We start from the raw sequence: 19,847 nt of genomic DNA on the forward strand, positions 1-19,847 counted from the left end.
TTTAAAAAACTGTGAGCAAGACGAGCAAGAGGAAAATACGCAGATAAAGTTTTTTTTTTTTTTTATTTGATAAAAAAACTTTATAGCATTAATGTCGAGTATGGTGGTATGTAAATCATCGTAAATACACAATACTGATTTTACCGCCAAAGTGTTTTTAGTACATTAACATTATAGCATATATTATATTACTGAATTAACACGAAATATTGATGAACGTGGCATTTAAAAAAGTAACACGAACTGGCAAAAGCAGGAAACGTCACCGTCAGCCTGTTAACTGTCAATTGTCAAATTAATACTTCACTCACATGTCAATTAACGCTGCTTGGCCTGCTTGTTTTCATTGTATTTTCTCCCAATATAAATAAATTACAAACGCCCTAAAATGGTTGACGACTTACGTAAATATTTGAACCATTTACTAGAAAAGTATGTTAAATGCATCAGTAAAATTAAGAATACTGGTATTTATTTTAACTGAATCTAAACATGGGACCGTATTTTGTTTCAGAGTGAATGGCCTTTTCAGTATAATAATTACAGACAGGGACGGAGTGCCCCTTGTACGAGCAGTGACTGAGAGGGCTCCTGAACTAGCACTGCGGCCTAACTTCATATCCACCTTCGGGATGGCGACTGACCAAGCTAGCAAACTGGGACTAGGAAGAAATAAAACTATCATATCTATGTATTCTAGTTATCAGGTGAGATTTATTTTCTTTTTGTTGCGCTTTAAGGTATTGTTGTTTTAGGGCCTGTTTTACTACTCATTGATAAGTTTTATGTGGCAGATATCTTCAGGGCCGGATTTTGGGGAGGGCATCCGGGGCTACAGCCCCGGGGCCTCCACAAAGAAGGGCTCCCATAATAGTCTACGAATTTATTTTTTCAAATTATGCCAATTAAACACCTTTACCTGTAGTAATTTGTACAAACTTAATTATACCATTCTTTTTATTTGGAAAATAGTTTGGGCGGGGGAGAGTGAGAAGGGCCTCCACTCCTTTGTTGCCCCAAGGCCTCCAGATCTTTAAATCCGGCCCTGGATATCTTTGATACATTTTCTGTTTATCTGTCACATAGAATTTATCAATGAGTGATGTGAGTGTCATGAAACAGACCCATAATGTTCTATATCTTAAACTGTAAAACTTGTGTCTGTCTGTTGCCAATATGGTATTTGACAACTCCTGAATTTGCCATATCTTAATATTATTATGAAAATATAGATGTACAGACAGTGTTTAGCGCAGAGAAAACTTAAATCGGTTGAAAATTGGATTTATAGTGATTTTTTGAAAAATCTATATACCTGTCTCTTTCTCAAACGCTTTTTTCTATGCAGCAAGTATGGCGCTACTGGCGTGTGACGTCACATGCCAGTATGTCTTTCTCTGTCTAATCTTGAATTGCAAACCTTTATAACTTTGTTATTTGTAAAGGTAGCTTAATAATTGTTTCTCTATTCGATAATAGGCATTGTGTGTGTAGTTTTAATTTATAAAACATACATAATATAGTTAAATAACGTATTTGTTGAACAGATTCAAGTTACATATTATCTTAATCTCATGGATTTTTATGACCCAAACTATCACTTTCAGGGGTGAAGTAGGAAATTTAAAAATTTAATTCTAACTGTACCTTGTGATATAATTTTTTAGTTTTCATTATTGCAGGTTATTGTGAGGGGTCACCTACATTAATATAAAAAAATGATAATAAATGATATAAAAAAAGTTCAAGACAAAAAAAGTGAAAATACTTATAGATTACGAAGAAATCCATGGTCCAAAGTCCAAATTGCACTTAACTTATTGAATGCTTAGAAAATATGTTTCAACATCAACAATTTCTTTTGCTGTACAGTCACCCCCATAATATGCTCCATAGCAAATGCTAACATATCTGACACATCCTACCGGCCCTATGTTTATCCCCACTTTGTGTCGGATATGGTGTTGGTCACTACCACTTCGAACCTCAATCTCCAACAATAATTTTCAATCCAATGCTCACATTTCCAGGTGATACAAATGAACAAGCTGCCACTGGTGATCACCTTTATTGGCAGTGACAATTGTAACACAGGCCACATATTGTCACTTGAGAGCCAGATTGAGCCATGCCTGAAGGAGTTAGCAGCTGTAGTGGCTGATGCGCCTTGAGTAGTCGAAAGTAATCACGGGTGTCCATTGGCATGCATTGGGTCAGGACAATTCCAGGGTAGGTTGCTGTTAGTTTGCGCCCCAGCAGCACACCACCGCTCCCCACAGCTAGGGTTGCCAACCATACTGTTAAAAACAGTATAATACTGTTTTTCACTACATTATACTTTTTACTATTGAACTAAAATAAAGTATACAAAGTACTGTTCCACACCAAAATTCCTAACACTAATCACACACAAAGTCAGTTCAGCATAGTCACAATAGTGGTGTTACATAACTAGGGCTGCCATCTCTAAAATTTGGCTACCAGGACAAGACGCGTGAAAAAACTGGATTTTGGAGCCCGAAACCCGGACATGTCAACAGGCTTAGGTTTTTGTTAAACTTGGTCAGTAGGTAGGTATAATAAAATATAGGCCAATCAAATAAGATCCTTATAAAACGATTTACAGCTTGCTGGTAATTAATTCTTCAAAAAATTCTAATTGCATTGGTCTAAAAATTAAAAAAAAATTAAACCCGGACTACAAATGAAACCCCGCCCGGACGCTCCCCGGAGGCCCTCTAAACTAGGACAAATCCGGGGAAACCCGGAAGGATGGCAGCCCTATTCATAACAAATCTATCAATGTAAAATTAATAAAAAATTTGCTCCTTATTTATTGAAATTTTAGTTACGATTCTGACGAGGTCTATGAGGCTTTTAAAATGATACTTAATTGATAAGTTGCGCGAGAAGCACCCAAAATTGGCCTTTAAAAATGAAAAGAAGGATATACTGTTAATTTTCTAAAATACTGTTTATTTTCCTTCCCAGACCTAAATATACTTTATTTGTTAAAAAAAGTTGGCAACCCCACCCACAGCAGGGTAGGCAGCACTAGTGCTACTTACCCTGCTGCCTTCTCAATGCATGCCATAGCAGGTGTTAAAGAGGGTGGTTTTGGAGACATGATCCAGCACCAGGCGCGGATCCAGCCCTCAAAAAAGGTTGTGGTCACAGCCACCCAAAAATCAATTCAGTGTTTTTTTTATTTCAATTTTATTAAGCCATAGCATTTAATATCATCTGCCTATTGATCTTAATAGAACGTGAAAGTGTGTCGTCACAAGTCTATAAGGGTTGTGGTATCTGCTCTTGTCCAGAACTCAAACAATTCAGTAAATACAAGATGGTTTTTAATTGGTGATCATGATCACGAGTTAAAAGATATTAATAACTAGCCAAAATTTAATTCTATAGATGAGATTTTACACAATCACATCACTGTTTAATTAATTTTAATGAATGACGTTAAAATGAATAACAACTGGATCACTGGACTGGTTGTTGTTTCTTTAAAAAAATATGGCTCTGTCCATCGGAGGACAATTTTGCCAGTGTCTAGTAGTTTTTGCCGTTGTACGGTAAAAAAAATCTAGAAAACGAAATATGAGAGGTAATGGTGGATGAACGATGACAGCGCGACTCCTACTGGACTGGTTATCTTACATTAATTTTTCTACATAAGTACTTATACTCTTTGCATTAATTATTGAAGTAGCTTTGCTATGCGTTTGACAATGACAACTTATTAGTCAATAGCTAAGTCTAAGTATCAAGCTTTTGAAAGAGGTTGTAAGCTCATAGACTTTAGCTCAGTCTTGTTTTACCATTAGTGAATGAATTTAAACTAAAAGTTATATTTTAAATAAAAAAATGACAGAAAACTAAAATTGGTTCCATGTATCTGCATGGTTGCTTGACTGATCACCTATTAAAAACATTGTATATATAAAAGTTGCTTACCACTTTATTAAGGTGAAATATGTTATAACCCATATCTTGGAAGAAAAAGGTTTGAACAAAAAATCATTAATCTCACCAATTACCTACTGCTACAAACTCTAATACTTTTTTCTAACTAAATTAGTTAGGACTGGGTGCTGGTAATGTATCCTCAATCGCCATAAACCACCGTAAGCTCCACCTTGTTTTAGGTCTTATACTAAGTACCTACTTTTATAATCTGCCAGTATATAAGTCTTTGTTTTAAAACTCCATGCTGTCTAAATCAACATGTACATTTATTACAAAAGCCCTTTAACATGATAGGCTTATTGCAATACTAATAAGATTTATTTAGTATGAAAGAGATTAAGGAACTATCTTTGTAAATTATTGCTAAGGTACAACTTTAGGAGCATAATCTTGTATAATTTCAATGGATATATTTTTTGTTACTAGTGGTAGATTAGCAGAACATGGCCTCTGCCGTCTTTCCACATACTTAGCTTACTTTGTTACTACTACACTTATGTTACTTTGAAAGATTGTCTAAACTGGAATATTCATAAAATGAATTCAGTAAGGAGGAAAAAAAATTAAAGTCTGTATAATCGCCATCAGATATTTCGGAAGGGCCAAGGTGATAAAAATATAGCAACATGAACTCTAATACTTTGAAAATAGAGTGCATGTTCCGATATTTTTGATCACCTCGGCCGCTCAGATATATCTGATGGAGACTGTACCTACTGTACTTGGTTTGGATAGGTATTTAACTAAATGTAAACAAAACAACGTCAATTTGTGTCTTAAATATTGAAATTCCCCCATAACCTATCTAAACATATAAATTTCTGTATTGAAATACACTAATCTAGTTTGTATTACAATGATAGATAAGTAAAATGTTTAAAATCCTTGAATGTACCAAATCTGGCAGCTGAAGTTTGTTTACATTTAGTTAAATACCTATCCAAACCAAGTATAGGTGCTCCACTGCAAATTTTTAATCAACCAGTTTTCGAACAAATTTTATTAGACTATTTAAAATATGTTTATTGCTTGATCTTAAAAAGATATAACATTCAAACACAATGATCACCGCAATATGTATGAAAGTTCTGGTCAGTCATGATTTATTTTCATTAATGTTAGACGGTAAATAAAAATACCTTTATATCTAAATTTGATTTATTTAACCAGCAAAAAGTTTTATATAATAAATATTTTTAAACAATGGTACATTTTTAACTTAGCCTCAAAACTTTGTGAAAATTTTAATCAATCAAAATATACCTATTCATATTCCCAGTTTGGCCTGCAGGTAAGCAATCAAAAGAGAGAGAGAGATTATTGCAAAAGTTGTTGTACTTACCATTATTGATTAGTAAGCAAAATTTACGAAAACATAAATTATGTGTCACTCAAAAGCGAGGACCTGAAAGTAGGCTCGAGTTCATCCGAGGCTGAAGGTGACTGACTAAAGCTGATTTTTGCTAAAATAAAACCTGTTAAGCGGATTTAAGCCGCTTTCAGAGGATCCGCCACTGTATTTCTCTCTTCATATTCATTTATTAATTCGAATTATTGTTAAAAGATGGTCGTTATACAGATGGTCGGTACATGTAACCCTGTTCGGGTATAGAATGTCAGTCAAGGCAGGCAAGGTCTTAGGCAGGCTTACTCGGACCAGGGTTTGTTAAATAACTCTCGAGTTAATGCTAATCCATGGCTAAGTAGAGTCAATAACTCATCGACGACGAAATACCAATGCCTCCTAACTGATAAATTTTTGACATGCAATTGAGGACCTTGGCATCCCCTAGCCTAAGGCTGGCCATACCCAGTCCCGCTAAGGCATTAGCAGAAGTGAATGAGCAGTTTTGGTGCCCAAAATGACCTACACACTCTTATCACTTTGTCAGTAGAGTCGTGTGTAGATAGGTCATTTTGGGCACCAAAACTGCTCATTCACTTCTGCTGCTGACTGTACCCAGGGTCAACGACCCCCCCCCTCCCCCTTTAAACAACGGAAGCGGCCCTTTTGTTAGTCTGTGGCTGCAATATATGGAAACACTGATAAGCCTATGGCAACACCGGTGTGATGAGTGGCTTTCCGGTGAGTGCGTTGATGACATTATTGGCGGCGAGCTCCGCCATGTCGCGACGCGTGCGCACCGTAGCGCTGCCGATGTGCGGGAGCAGGACTGTCGAAATAATATTTAATTAGTATCCCTCAGAGGAACAGTACAGAGGGTGTATTGTCTTAACGCATTTGGAATCACAATCGTTTTCACTTCTTTCTGTCACATGATATGGGATGAGGTTAGAAAGAGATGGCGAATGTCAGCGCGTTAGACAATACGGCCCAGGCCCCAGGGTCTCCACTAAGCGAGCCGCCTCGCGAGGCAAGCGCATGGAGCATGATTTTGTTCGACACAGAGCTCAAAATCGCATCGCAAATGGCTGCCTCGTGAGGCGCCTCGCTTTGTGCAGACCCGGCTTCACGCTGACATTCGCAATCGTATTCACCACCTCTTTCTACCCTCGTCTTATACCGTGTGACGAAAAGAAGTGTGAAAACAATTGTGATTCCATGATCCTCTGCTTGGACATTGGTCAATGATTTTCTAGTCATTTTATTGAACATCATTATCGTTTAACTCGTATTGACAAATGTGTCGATGTTTTTGGCAAAAAACCATAACAGTTAGAATCTCCTTTTTGAAGTTGGTTAAAAAAAATAGACAGATATGAAGACTTCATGCGAAATGTAATTAAATTAGTTAGGCAATACACAGTTCAGCGGAATATTGTGAAACCGAGCTGTAATGGGACAAAGATAGACAAACAAAATTTTAAGCGATAGTCTTCTATGAACTGACAAGTGTGAAATACATGAAACGGTTTTCTAACTTATATACCTAATTGACTCAAGAGATTGTCGATGATATTGATTGCTTTTCTTCAATATCTTCTTGTTTTCTATCCACTGATTTCATATCATCCACACCCATTGCTTCCCAGTAAGTTGGAGGTGCCATTTCAGTCCATTGATTCCAGCCATCGCAATACCAACACCAAAACAAGCGTCAACACCGCCAATTATATCCTCTTCAATTCCACGCCACATTGCTGGAATTATTTGCATTGGTATTTCTAGAGGCTAATTTTTTTCACAGCAACGGTTTTCACAGCATATTTCCTAGCAATCATCGCAGAATGATCTATGGAAGCACACGTTTGAGGAATCTCGATTATAGCTCTAAAGTTCACTGTGTCGCCAGCTGGAATAGTCTCATACTCAAAACCCGTGCCTTCGACTTTAGAAGGAACTTCTTCCTTAGGTGTAAAATCAGTATCAAATTTGTCGGTTTCAACCAAATTCACTTTAACACTTTTTATGTCAACTTACGTGTCGTTTTCAATTTCATAGTCAACGTTTTTTTATGCGTTCCCAACCTAGAGGCCTAAGATGGGATACCTCAAGTGCCAGTAATTTCACCGGCTGTCTTACTCTCCACGCCGAAGCACAACAGTGCAAGCACTGCTGCTTCACGGCAGGATTAGCGAGCAAGATGGTGGTATCCGGACGGACCTTGCACAAGGTCCTACCACCTGTACAAGGACCTGGACCAGTTCTCCTGGTCTGACGACTGAGTTGGCGATAGTAGCCTTCAAATTGACGATGCTCTTCTTTTTTGGGAACAGTGAACTCAGTTGCATCAAAGTTTTCTGGTCGCCATATATTCACGGCTCTGTGGATAACAAGGGAGTCTGTCCTGGGATGACGTGTATCGTTTTCTTGAAATGCTTGTTTAAATTAAACAGGCCTGGCCTCTCGAACTTTATACGCAAATAGTACTTTATTTTGCACTCAACGTAGAAGTCTATACTGTGCTTGCTGTAAGATAGGGAAAGAGGAATTTCGAATGGAAGTTCGAAATTGAATTTCGCTTCATATTGTCCAACAGCCAAAGGTCCCATGTATACAGGGTGGAAAGTTGAGATGGGGCAGCAATACTCGGTTAAGACACTAACTTCAGTTAAAATGATCAGTTTTTAGTTGTCTACATACTGTTTTTAACTCTCTTTAAGCATAAAGGATTCATATTCGTAAAAAAAAAACAACATGCGAAAGTTTCACTTTGCAAATTAGTACCCTACGAACTGTATGGAAAAAGTTTTCTTTGATTTGTGGGTGTACTCTAACCTTAGTTGGTCTCAAAGAGTGTTTTAATCCTTGATAGAAATGGGACCGATTGGCATTAAAAAAAAGTCAAATCTGACGGTTTTCTCGCTGACTGTACATTTTATCGAAAATCTGTGAATGTCGATTGTCATCACTCAAAAAGTTAGTAAATGTCTCCTAAGAGCATTTTCGCGTAGCAGCAAGGGATCTAGTAGCTGCCCTTGCTGCCCCATCTCAACTTTCCACCCTGTATATTATCTGATCTATATCGACGTATTCCTCATCGTTTGACGGTTCGTTGTTCGTAGTTGCGGTCTCTTCTTTTAGCCACTAAGTCTTCGAAATAAAGTTCACCGCGTCCTTTTAAGGATACTGTTATTGCTGAGAAGTCGTATGCTTCCTGTAGGGAATATCTTACTGTTCCAGATATGATACTCCCTGTTTGGAAAGTGTATGTGCCGTCGTCAGAGGACAGATTAATTTCACAGAATATGCCCATTTCGAGTGAACTGCTAGCGTCCGCTGTGTTCTTGTAAATGGCATGAGGATTTCCCAACACGATGTTTCGTGATTACGATTATCGCTTGGAGGAGATAGGGGCTTGTCATTGTTTATCAAAATTTAGATTAATATAGAGATAGCAGATATTTTGGAATTTAATGTTTTAGGAGATAACACGATTGAACTCAATCGTTCGCTAACATAGTTTCGTATTTGTTTTACTAATGTTTGCCTGCAACTTCCGTCTGCTATTTTAGCCCTATCTCGGGGTAAAAAAATAGTCTTGTTTTTGCAGCCCAAATTCCATCAATCTGAGAGGACGCCTGTGCCTCACCGTGGGACGTGAAGAGGCCGGGGATGGTGTATGTATGTAAACTCTTTATTGTACAAAATAAATAAACATACAATTCACAAACGTTGAGATATATCTATAAAAGCCGAATTTATCTCTTTAAGGGATCTCTACTAGTCAACCTTTGAGTGGATAAGACAGGTTCAGACAAAAAGTGAGTGATGATGATGATGATGACGATAATGTTAACTTACAGAGGTTAGGCAGAGTGAGCAACTTATGGTCCTTCGGCAGCGGCTCAGGAGTGGTCACGTCGAGGCCGGCTGCGTAGATGACGTTGTTCTTCAACGCGTCGTAAAGAGCGTCCTGGTCCACCAGGTCTGAAACCAGCAACTCCGGTTTAAGGCACAACATTCGTATCCTTCTGTTAAAGCAAACACGAATCTCGAATATCTATCGAATCTAGTGTGCTGGGTAAAAAAAATGTCATTGTAGTTAGTCCGTCATCACAAAATTAGGAACAGTAGAAGGTACTAGGTACAGAAGTTTCACTCCCTCACAAGAAACCCATGTTTCTTACCCATGTACTTTGTCATTCTCTATTTTTCTCATAACTCGTATTCATTCGCACGCAGCACGCATAACGAAAGAAAAGATACGCGTCCAACATTATCGATAATCTAGCTAACTGGTGGACTAGTTATACGTACCTAGGTATACTCGTAACTACCTTTGGCACTTTAAATTTAAAGTACCCCTAGCTGAGCGGCCCGTCTTGTACCTCTGCCTATCCAATAAGCTGTCGAAGACACCAGAAGCTAACAGCATTCCGTCGGTCCATAAAAACTGTCGACTTTATAAAACTGTAGACATCTTACCTTCATTGAATAACGAATCGATTGGCAGGTACATACTCAGGATAGAGAAGAGTGGCGGAGGAAAGGGGAGGCCTTTGCCGAGCAGTGGGACATATTACGGGCTACATAAAAAAAATCTTACCTCCTCTCCCAACATTGATGAGTATGGCGTTTTTCTTCATCTTGCCGAGCAGTTCCTTGTTCACCATGTGATTAGTTTCGCTGGTGAGTGGCACTGCCAGCAGCACGAAGTCACTCTGAGCGAGCAGCTGCTCTTGGGTCACGAAGGCAGCGCCAAGGGCTTTACCTAAAACAGGAACGACGTAATCTAAACTGACTGACTCCTAATAAAATTGACTTATTGAAAGAACTTAAGAAAAGAAGGGTCTTTTTACCCGACTGCCCGAAGGAGGGTTGTTTTTCGAGCGTATGTATGTATGTACCTAAGTATGTATGTAAGTACGTATGTATGTATGTATGTATGTATGTATGTCTGTATGTGGGTATGTATGTCCATTTCTTTGGTCCTCGCTGCAGCCTAAACGGCTGGACGGATTGTAACATATGAGGTATCATTGGATTCGTCATGACTGTCGTAGTGACATAGGGTATATAATATTTCAATATGGCGTTTGCGAAAAAAAATATGGCAAAGGAATAAAAAAAAACTTTTGTATTGTAACAATATGGGAATCAAATGAAAGCTAATAATTAGCCCATTCTAAATATATATGGGTTATTATAATACTTTTAATCTACTATTTTCACAGAAATATCAAAAAGTATAAAAATAAAAAAACATTAAATTTAAAAAATCAAAAAACCCGACTGCCTTAAAAACTAAAAGGCAGAAAATAAGTCTAGTGGTCTAGAACTCTATCAAGAAGCCCATTTAAGGTTCAACAGTCGGGACCCATTCAAATCGTAACCAGCTCAAAAAATCTTCGTAATGGGTCCCGACTGTTGAACCTTAAAGGAGCTTGAGTTTTTATGTTTAATAGTGTTCAGAATTAATATGGAACTTAAGCCATTTGTATAATTTGGAACGTAAACTGTCTGAACGGAGACGTAACTAAGACATGGAGGACTTTCTTAAGCTTGTATTTCTTGTACTTTCTTTTACGTTCTCGTAGCCATGACCGCTACATTGTGGTCGTGATGTCGAGGTAATTTTAACAAGAATAATACCTATATCATCGTCATTAAGTTACAGGTGTGGTACTGTGGTATTATCCGCGAAAATCACAAATGTTTAAGACAATCAATTTTAGGATTTTTGAGTACCATTTTCGCTTTAACAAGCACTTAAGAATGTCAAAAAAGATCTACCACCGGTTCGGAAAAACCTCTGTTGAGAAGAATACGGCAAGAAACTCAACAAGTAGTCAACAAGATATATTTATTTACAATATTATTAAATGATATCTATACATCACAAGTATTTAACATAACTTTATTTTTAACACAGTAGGTTCGCTATTTGAAGTAAGGAATCCCTATTAATCATTAACTTTATAATACGCCTTAGATATTATCTTATATCTTCTGAGCTTATATCTAATGTACATATGAGTGGTATCTTGTATCTGTGTATGTGCGGGTCAAATCTTGCAAGTTAAATTTGACCCACTTCTAGTAGTCGGATTGTCTTGAAATTTGGCATACTTATGTAAATTACGTGACAATACAATAATCTGGTAGTGACATTCTGGTAATCCGGCCAGGATCGTCTCCGCAGGACGGAACTCTTCAACGGTTAATGGCACCGACTTGAAATTTGGTATGCAAATGTAGTTTAGGTGAAAATGTAAGTACAGTCAACATAATGTACAGTCAGCACTCAGCAATAAAGGTTGTATTAAAAATGTTTTTTTTACCAAAAACTTATATATTTTTTATCCTTCCTTTATAATATTGTTTTACCTTCGGGCTTTTCCCTATGCCCAGTGTAGAGGAATCTGTCAATTTCGAAACCCGCCAGCTTCTTGACGACGGTCTGTCCGATGCCTCCGAAACCGATGATACCGACGGTGCTGCCGCGGATCTCCTGGCCGAGCACCTTCTGGAAACCTATCTCCCATTGTCCCCTGGAATATAAGGTTACCAATGACAGTTTTAGGAATGTTTAGATACCGTCGAACGAAACTAATATTATTTCGGGACGCAATCAAGACTACTATATTTAAAAATGAAAATTACCTCGACGTTTCGGCTACATTGCAGCGTTCATGGTCACGAGTTGACTGAAGTGTAGGGGGTAGAAATGCACATAAGCATGACTCATGGAATTGTGATAAATACAGGGCATAAAAACATTACCGCTCTTATCGTATCTAAACGATACTCGATAACAAGCGAGCAACGACGTGTGTTGCAAGATTTGATGAAAAAAATATAGTTTACGAAAAATGGGTATTTCTTGTGAAATAAGTTTGTGCCGACCGGCCGACGGCAGATATATATTCCAACCAGGAAGCATCGTGTCTGGAGGAATAAGATACTACCTACATGAAGAATATGAGTTTAGCTCGATAACAGTGTCATTAAAAGGGCTGGGTAAACTGTATTTTGAAGACAAAGCGAGGAAAAGAAGAGACCGTATATACAAATACAGCAATAATGAGACGTATGCCGATATACGCCACATTATACATCAAAAGGACACTGCAGAAGTTTTGCCCGTAGGACAATATGAGACGCAATTCAGTTTTCAACTTCCATTTGATATTCCCGCTTCTCTGGATTATACGAAGCACACGGCTAGTTATTACGCTCGTTGTACCATACAGTATTATGTGCGTATTAAATTTGAGAGGCCTGGCATGTTCAACTTCAACAAGCACTACAAGAAAGAAATCAATGTAATTTCTGGACAGGTCCCGCGAATGACTACACAGCCATTAATTTACGGTGATCAGAAGAAGTTGTTACAACTGGGCTCTCTGTTTTCAAGTAAAAAAGGCATTGTCAACCTGAAAGCTACTGTCGCCAACTCTGTCTTCCGACCCGGAGAAAATGTTCAAATTGATTACGAGATTGAAAATGATACAAATGTTGAAATAATAAAAGTTTCAGTCAGATTGCTTGAAGTGGACAAATACACGTCACAAGGGGGGCTTGAAGTAAAAGTAAAATCCGTGGTTGACGGCACAAAATTCCTACATGAGTCAATCTCGGGTGGAGATACAGTTAAATTTACAGCTGAAATAGCTGTCCCTGAGTTATGTGCTTCCATAGATCACTCAAATATGATAGCCAGAGATTACTGTTTGATGTCAACTGTTGTGATGCCTATGCCCCATATAAACATGATATTAGAAATGCCAATCCAAGTCATCGACATACTGTCAAGCAGCTTTCAGGAGTGCAGTGCCGGTTCTACGGCAGAGCGTCGTCCCGATGATGCGCCACCTACTTATTGGGAAGCAATGGGCGAGGAAAAAAAGGGATCAATGGGAGAAGAAGAAGAGGCAGGTCTCGAATATGAAGAAGAAAATGAAGGGAAAAAGTGACGTCATAGACTACGGTAGATTACTTCAACTGTGACTGTAAACATTCTATCAATTGAAACTTAAAATTCAGAGGTAAACATGTACCTACCTACTTAAAAACAAATAAAAGCGAATGTTCCGATGATAATCGATAACAAGTGAAATACGACGCGTGTGTGGCGAAATTACAAATGGGTATTTTTTGCGAGATAAGTTTGTGTAAACCGACAGACGACGGATATACGTTTCAACCAGGAAGTACCGTGTCTGGTGAAATAAGGTACATTCTGGACGAAGAATACGAATTTTCTTTGATTAGGTACTGTGTTGTTAAAAGGACATGGCAAGTTATATTTTGAAAACAGGACAAGGAATAGAAGATATCGTCAGAATAAATTCTACAATGCAGAGACATATATTGATGAAGGTAGAATCATATACAAAAATGAGAATAAAGAATCATTGCCCGTAGGACGACATGAGGCGCACTCTAGTTTTCAACTGCCATTTGATATTCCTGCGTCTATAGAACATACAAAACACACAACTAGTGATTACGCTCATTGCACCATTCAGTACTACATACCCATTCAATTTGAGAGGCGAGGCTGGTTGCAATATGATAAGTATTACAAGAAAGAAATAAACGTAGCTTATGGACAGACGCCGCGAATGACTATGGCAACTTTGATATACGGCGATCAGAAAAAGATATTGCAAATAGGTAGGTACTCTTTTTTCGAGCAAAAAGGGAATCGTCAACCTGAAAGCTACTATCGCCAACTCTGTCCTTCGCCCAAAAGAAAGTGTCAAAGTGGATTATGAGATTAAAAACGACACAAATCTTGAGATAAAACGAGTTGAAGCCAGGCTGCTAGAAGTTGATACTTATGTTCTATCTGGAAGGCGTAATGTGAAAGTCCAGTCTGAAATACAATGCACTGGATTCTTGTTTGGAGCTATTCAGAGTGGAGATACAGCAAAATTTACAGCAGAATTTATTGTTCCCAGTTTGTTTCTTCTCTGGATCATTCAAAAATTATATCCAGAGATTTATTCTGTATTAACTTCAGTTGTGTTACCGATACCTCATGATAATATTCAGTTAGAAATACCATTCCAAGTTATCAACAGACTGTCAAGTAGCTTTAGAGAGTGCAGTTCTAGCACTTTTACCGTTGAACGTGCTCTCGACGATGCACCGCCATCTTACTGGGAAGTCATGGCTGAAGACAAAAAGGAATCAACGGGAGAAGAAGAACCAGCCTTTTAACATAAGAAGTGTAATTTGGTCGTGTACCTAATGCTATTCTGCTTTATTTTATTAATGTCTAGCTTTTGCCCACGACTTCGTCCGCGTGGAATAGTAACTTTAGGAGTGTAGCTTTATATTAGTGGAAGAATTTTTTAAATCAGCTCTGAAGTTGAATTCAGTTTTTTCTACCCCATGGGAATTTTGGATTTTCCGAAAAAAAAGTGGCCTATGCCAATCGAGGATAGTCATATTACGAGTATATCATATCAAATATTTTTTTGAAGCAGTGCCAAAGTTGAATTTACTTATTTCTATCCCGCGGGATTTTTTTATTTTCCCGGAAAAAAGTATCCTATGTCAATCAGGAATACTGAAGCTTACTTTTGGTGAAAGAACTTTTAAAATCAGACCCGAAGTTGAATTCACTTATTTCTATCCCGCGGGAATTTTGCATTTTTTCGAAGAAGAGTAGTCTATACTAATGAGAAATAGTGTAGCTTTCTATTGGTGAAAGAATTTTTAAAATCAGCCGCGAAGTTGAATTCAGTTTTTTCTATCCCATGGTAATTTTGTAATTTCCCGAAGAAAATGTAGCCTTTGTCATTTGGGGATAGTCATATCACATAATATGTAAGATTTTTTTAAATCAGCTCCAAAATTGAATTTATTTATTTCTATCCACAGGGAATTTTGCATTATCCCGGATAAAAAGTAACCTATGTCAATCAAAGATAGTGTAGCTTACTAACGGTGAAAGAATTTTTAAAATAGGCTCAATAGTTTCAGAGATTCGACTACAAACAAAGAAACGAAAAAAGTTTAGATATTTCCCTATCTCGTGGGAATTTCGAAAAATCCTTACAACACTCGAGTACGAGGTACATGTATGCCAAATTTCAAGTCTCTAGCACCAGTAGTTTAGGCTGTGCGTTGTCTGTCAGTCAGTCAGTCACGGTACTGTTTTATAGGTAAGTATAGATAAATTGATAATATTTACTACAACTAAGTATGAATAACTCGGCTAAATTATGAACAATGCCGAGTGGCTCAACAATTCCAGTTCGCAATGGTAAATGTAAAGTTAGTTAGTCACATCACAACAATACTCGAAAATATGAATTACATTACATCCTCTATTGATTAAATTTGCGATAACCTGATAAAATGAAGCGTTATCATTTTTAAACGATGGTGGACAGTTGAAACAACGTAGTTATCGCGAAATCACAGGCTAAATAATTGGGAATAAATTAACAGAATGAAAAATGGGCATTTCTTGTGAAATAAGTTTGTGCAGACCGGCCGACGGGAAATATATATTTCAACCAGGAAGCACCGTGTCTGGAGGAATAAGATACTACCTGGATCAAGAATACGAATTTACTTCGATCTCAGTGTCATTAAAAGGGTTGGGTAAGCTGTATTGTGAAGATCTGACTGCGAAAAGAAGAGATCGTATGTACCAATATAGTAATGCAGAGACATATGTCGATATTGATAATATTATACATACAAACGAGAAAGAAGAAACTTTGCGTGTAGGACAATATGAAACTCAATTCAGTTTTCAACTTCCATATGACATTCCAGCTACATTCGAATGTATAAAAGACAGTTTCGATTACTACATTGAGTGCAGAATTAAATATTATTTGCGCATAAAATTTGAGAGGCCCGGCCGTTTCAATATGAATAAACATTATAAGAAAGATATAATTGTCATCTCTGGACAGATTCCACGGATGACAACAAAACCATTGGTATACGGGGATCGTAAAAGATTAATACAGCTAAGTTCCCTTTTTTCAAGCAAAAAGGTGTTGTAAACTTAAAGGCTACTATTGCCAACTCAGTTCTTAGACCCGGAGAAAGTGTTAAAGTGGAATATGAGATTGAAAATAATACAAGTGTTGACATAAAACGAGTTGAAGTGAGATTGCTAGAAGTTGACATATTCAAATCGTCTAGTGGAGATGAAGCAAAAGAACACTCAGAAGTCGAAGGCACAGAATTCACATATGGGACGATTCAAAGTGAAGAAACTGCAAATTTCACAGTTGAAATTGTGATTCCAAATTTATGTGCTTCCATAGATCATTCGAGGATTGTGTCCAGAAATTATTCTATTCTAAGCATGGTTGTACTTCCAAAACCTCATATTAATATGCAATTGGAGATTCCCTTTCAAGTCATTGCTAGATTGTCAATTAGTTTCAAAGAGAACGGTGCCAGTTCTTCCACAGCTGGAAATATCAGCGACGAGCCGCCAACCTACTGGGAGGCTATGGGGGAGGAGACAAATAAATCTTTTGATGAAAAATGACACATAACATGTATCGTATAGTTCTGAACTACTCGAAAATGTAGTAAAAACGTCATGACACAATGAGTAAGTTAAAGAGCCTCAGGTTCGATTTAAAGTTGGCATAATCTTCAAAAATAATCAAAAATAAATAAAGATTCGATCTAATATTATGTTTTTATTTTAACTTCTAATTCCTTTTGTTTTCACCCACATACTTAACTAATATTAAAAGGAATAGAAATATGACATCGCGTGTATTTTCTCCCACAATCTTTTATCTGTCTGGTTGTCCATTTCTCAGAACCAATTTGCTTCGAAACTGCTGGACAGATTGAGTTGAAATTTGGTACACAAATGTAAATCGGTGACACAAAGATGAACGCGTTATATTTATAAAATAACCTAACCATAAAAATTTCATTTTTAATACAACTTTTTTTTCTGACTGTACTTGCATTGTCACCCAAACTACATTTGCATACGAAATTTCAAGTCGATGCTATTAACCGTTGAAGAGTTCCGTCCTGCGGAGACACTACTGGATTATTGCACTGTCACACGATTTACATAAGTATTCCAAATTTCAAGTCAATCTGACTCCTGGAAGTTGGTCAAATTTAACTTGCAAGATTTGATTACAGACGGAAAACGGGACAGGTGAAACTAAATAAAAGCTTGTAATAAAAATCACTATCTACAAAAATGAGAAAGATAAATCATTACCTATAGGACAATACGAGACTCAATTTAGTTTCCAACTTCCTTATGACATACCCTCATCTCTAGACTATACAAAAGACACCGGCCAATACTATGCTCGGTGCAGCATAAAATACTACGTGCGCATAAAATTCGAGAGGCCAGGACGGTTCTACATAAACAAACACTACAAGAAAGAAGTAAACGTCAGTTCTGGTCAGATACCACGGATGACAACAAAGCCACTGGTATACGGCGAACAGAAAAATTTACTTCAACTGAGTACACTCATAGGCGAAAAGAGTGTCGTGAAATTAAAGGCTACTATCGCCAACTCAGTTCTTAGACCCGGAAAAAGCGTAAGAGTGAATTACGAGATTGAAAACAAAACAAATGTTAACATAAATCGAGTTGAAGTGAAACTGCTAACCGTTGACAGATACACTTCAAATGGGGGGTACGAAGTAAAAGTACGATCTGAAATTGAAGGTACAGTATTCACGTACGGGGCTATTCAGGTTGGAGAGACAGCGATGTTTAATGCTGAAATTGTGGTTCCCAGTTCATGTGCTTCTATAGACCATTCAAAGATTATAGGAAGAGATTACTCCGTTCTAACTTTAGTTGTGCTACCGCGGCTACACATTAACATGCCGTTAGAAATTCCGTTTCAAGTCATCGCTAGGCTATCAAGTAGTTTTGGTGAGTGCAGCGCCAGTTCTTCCAGTGCTGGGTATTGTAGGGATGAACTACCAACTTACTGGGAAGCTATGGGTGAGGAGAAAAATAAGTCATTTGATAATGATTTGGTGTACAGTGCTGAAGGAGTTGAAAAAGGAATGATAAAGTCTTAAGCGACATGTTCAGAATGTTTTTTTGGTTTTGGTTTTGTGCAGTGTCTTTTTCCTAAATCTAGATAGAGACAATATTAATATTGTATACAACTAGTGTATCTGGGGGCACGGCAGTGCCCCCGCCAAGTCGAGCAAAACAAAAACAAAGGCACGGCCGTACCATACTTTTCTCGAAGCCATTCAGGCTATTTTCAACATAAGTGTGGAATACTAGCACGGTAGTGAATGATAGGCAAGTCACTGATTAGCCGTTTAATATGGTTCCACAATTAATGTCTTAACTTAGACAAACAACACTTAAAGCACAAGCACAGAATAAGTAATAGTCACAAGCACGTAGGTCCCAAGCAAGCGAAAAGTCAATAGGATTAAGAATACAGAAATTAGGTTAGTCGCGAGACGGTAGCGAAGTATTTAGGTGCGGAGCAATTGAGCGTGCATTCGCCGTCGCGTTGGTACATCGACTGGCGGGCGCGGGCGGCGCTCGCGGCGGCTAGCTCGCTCAAGGTCGACCGGCCGCATGCGCCGCTCCGTGTATTCACTTGAAGAACATCGTACTGGCGTTTTTCGTTGGCGGTAAAGTTTTATATTATAATTATTTATTTGTTGTGGTGTAATATGGTTTTAGGTACACCACAATACTCCCCTGCCGAGACCGTTTCACGGGCGATAGTAATCGGGAAAATGTACTATCCTACCGCTTCGACTCTTTCTCTCTAGGATTTGGTCAGGCGGCTGGGTTCGGTTATCTTGGTTAGTATTTTGCAACAGGTATGCTGGCTTCAGTCTGTCGATGGTGACTATTGTTTCCTTTCCTTGGATTTCGATTTTGAAGGTTTTCTTTCCTCTCTCTAGGACCTTGTATGGCCCGGCATATGGGGCTTCAAGGGATTTTCTAGCGGGTCCTTGCCGGAGGTACACGTAGTCTGCTGAATGTAAGTTTTTTGGTACATAGAACGTCTTGTTGGTGTGCCATGATGCTGGTTTTTGGGCTTAAGTTAGACATATGTCTACGAAGTCTTGCAGCGAAGTCCGTTACGTCAACTGTTAGATTTAGAGGAGGTTCAAAGAACTCGCCCGGCAGTCTGAGTGGTTCTCCGTACACTAATTCCGCAGCTGATGTTTTTAAGTCATTCTTCCAAGCGCTCCGGATTCCAAGGAGGACCAGTGGGAGGACTTCGGTCCATTGAGCGTGATTATGGCACATTATTGCTGATTTCAGCTGGCGGTGCAGGCGTTCGATCATCCCATTGCACTCTGGGTGATATGAAGTGGTTGGGCAGTGTTTGGCACCGAGAATTGCTGCAATGTTTCGGAAGAGGTGTGATTCAAACTGCCTTCCTCGGTCAGTTGTAATTTTTTGGGGGCAGCCAAAACGTGCTACCCAGCCAGAGACGAAAGCTTGTGCGCAAGTATCTGCTGTCATGTCTTGTAGTGGGTAAACCTCAGGCCATCGAGT

At 38.2% G+C, this 19,847-nt stretch overlaps 3 protein-coding genes and 1 pseudogene across 3 annotated transcripts; 3 read left to right on the forward strand and 1 right to left on the reverse strand.

Annotated features, from left to right (window-relative positions):
- The first annotated feature begins 307 nt into the window (after positions 1–307).
- On the forward strand, positions 308–5,180 carry LOC141441115 (ragulator complex protein LAMTOR3 homolog). The gene is made up of 3 exons (XM_074105783.1): positions 308–432; positions 515–707; positions 2,031–5,180. The coding sequence occupies exons 1-3, from the start codon at positions 389–391 to the stop codon at positions 2,169–2,171; spliced, it is 378 nt and encodes a 125-aa protein (XP_073961884.1). The 5' UTR covers positions 308–388; the 3' UTR covers positions 2,172–5,180.
- LOC141441256 (glyoxylate reductase/hydroxypyruvate reductase-like) lies at positions 5,116–12,099 on the reverse strand (the record flags this gene model as incomplete). Its single annotated transcript, XM_074105928.1, has 5 exons — positions 5,116–6,149; positions 9,182–9,307; positions 9,927–10,091; positions 11,708–11,871; positions 11,984–12,099. Coding segments are annotated over 5 exons (693 nt in total), but the record flags the coding sequence as incomplete, so codon positions are not given.
- LOC141441113 (arrestin domain-containing protein 3-like) lies at positions 12,011–14,096 on the forward strand. The gene has a single exon (XM_074105782.1). It carries the CDS (start codon positions 12,193–12,195, stop codon positions 13,294–13,296), a length of 1,104 nt encoding a protein of 367 aa, XP_073961883.1. The 5' UTR covers positions 12,011–12,192; the 3' UTR covers positions 13,297–14,096.
- Positions 14,097–14,561: 465 nt separating this feature from the next.
- Positions 14,562–17,764, forward strand: LOC141441114 (uncharacterized; annotated as a pseudogene).
- Positions 17,765–19,847: the final 2,083 nt, after the last annotated feature.

Source organism: Choristoneura fumiferana, chromosome 23 (genome assembly GCF_025370935.1).
Source record: "Choristoneura fumiferana chromosome 23, NRCan_CFum_1, whole genome shotgun sequence".
Taxonomy (NCBI): Eukaryota; Metazoa; Arthropoda; class Insecta; order Lepidoptera; family Tortricidae; genus Choristoneura; species Choristoneura fumiferana.

Coding starts and splice junctions, on each gene's coding strand:
- LOC141441115 (XM_074105783.1), top strand. CDS start 389: ATGGTTGACGACTTACGTAAATATTTGAACCATTTACTAGAAAA. Junction 433..514: donor TTGAACCATTTACTAGAAAA/GTATGTTAAATG, acceptor ATTTTGTTTCAG/AGTGAATGGCCTTTTCAGTA. Junction 708..2,030: donor CTATGTATTCTAGTTATCAG/GTGAGATTTATT, acceptor TCACATTTCCAG/GTGATACAAATGAACAAGCT.
- LOC141441113 (XM_074105782.1), top strand. CDS start 12,193: ATGGGTATTTCTTGTGAAATAAGTTTGTGCCGACCGGCCGACGGCAGA.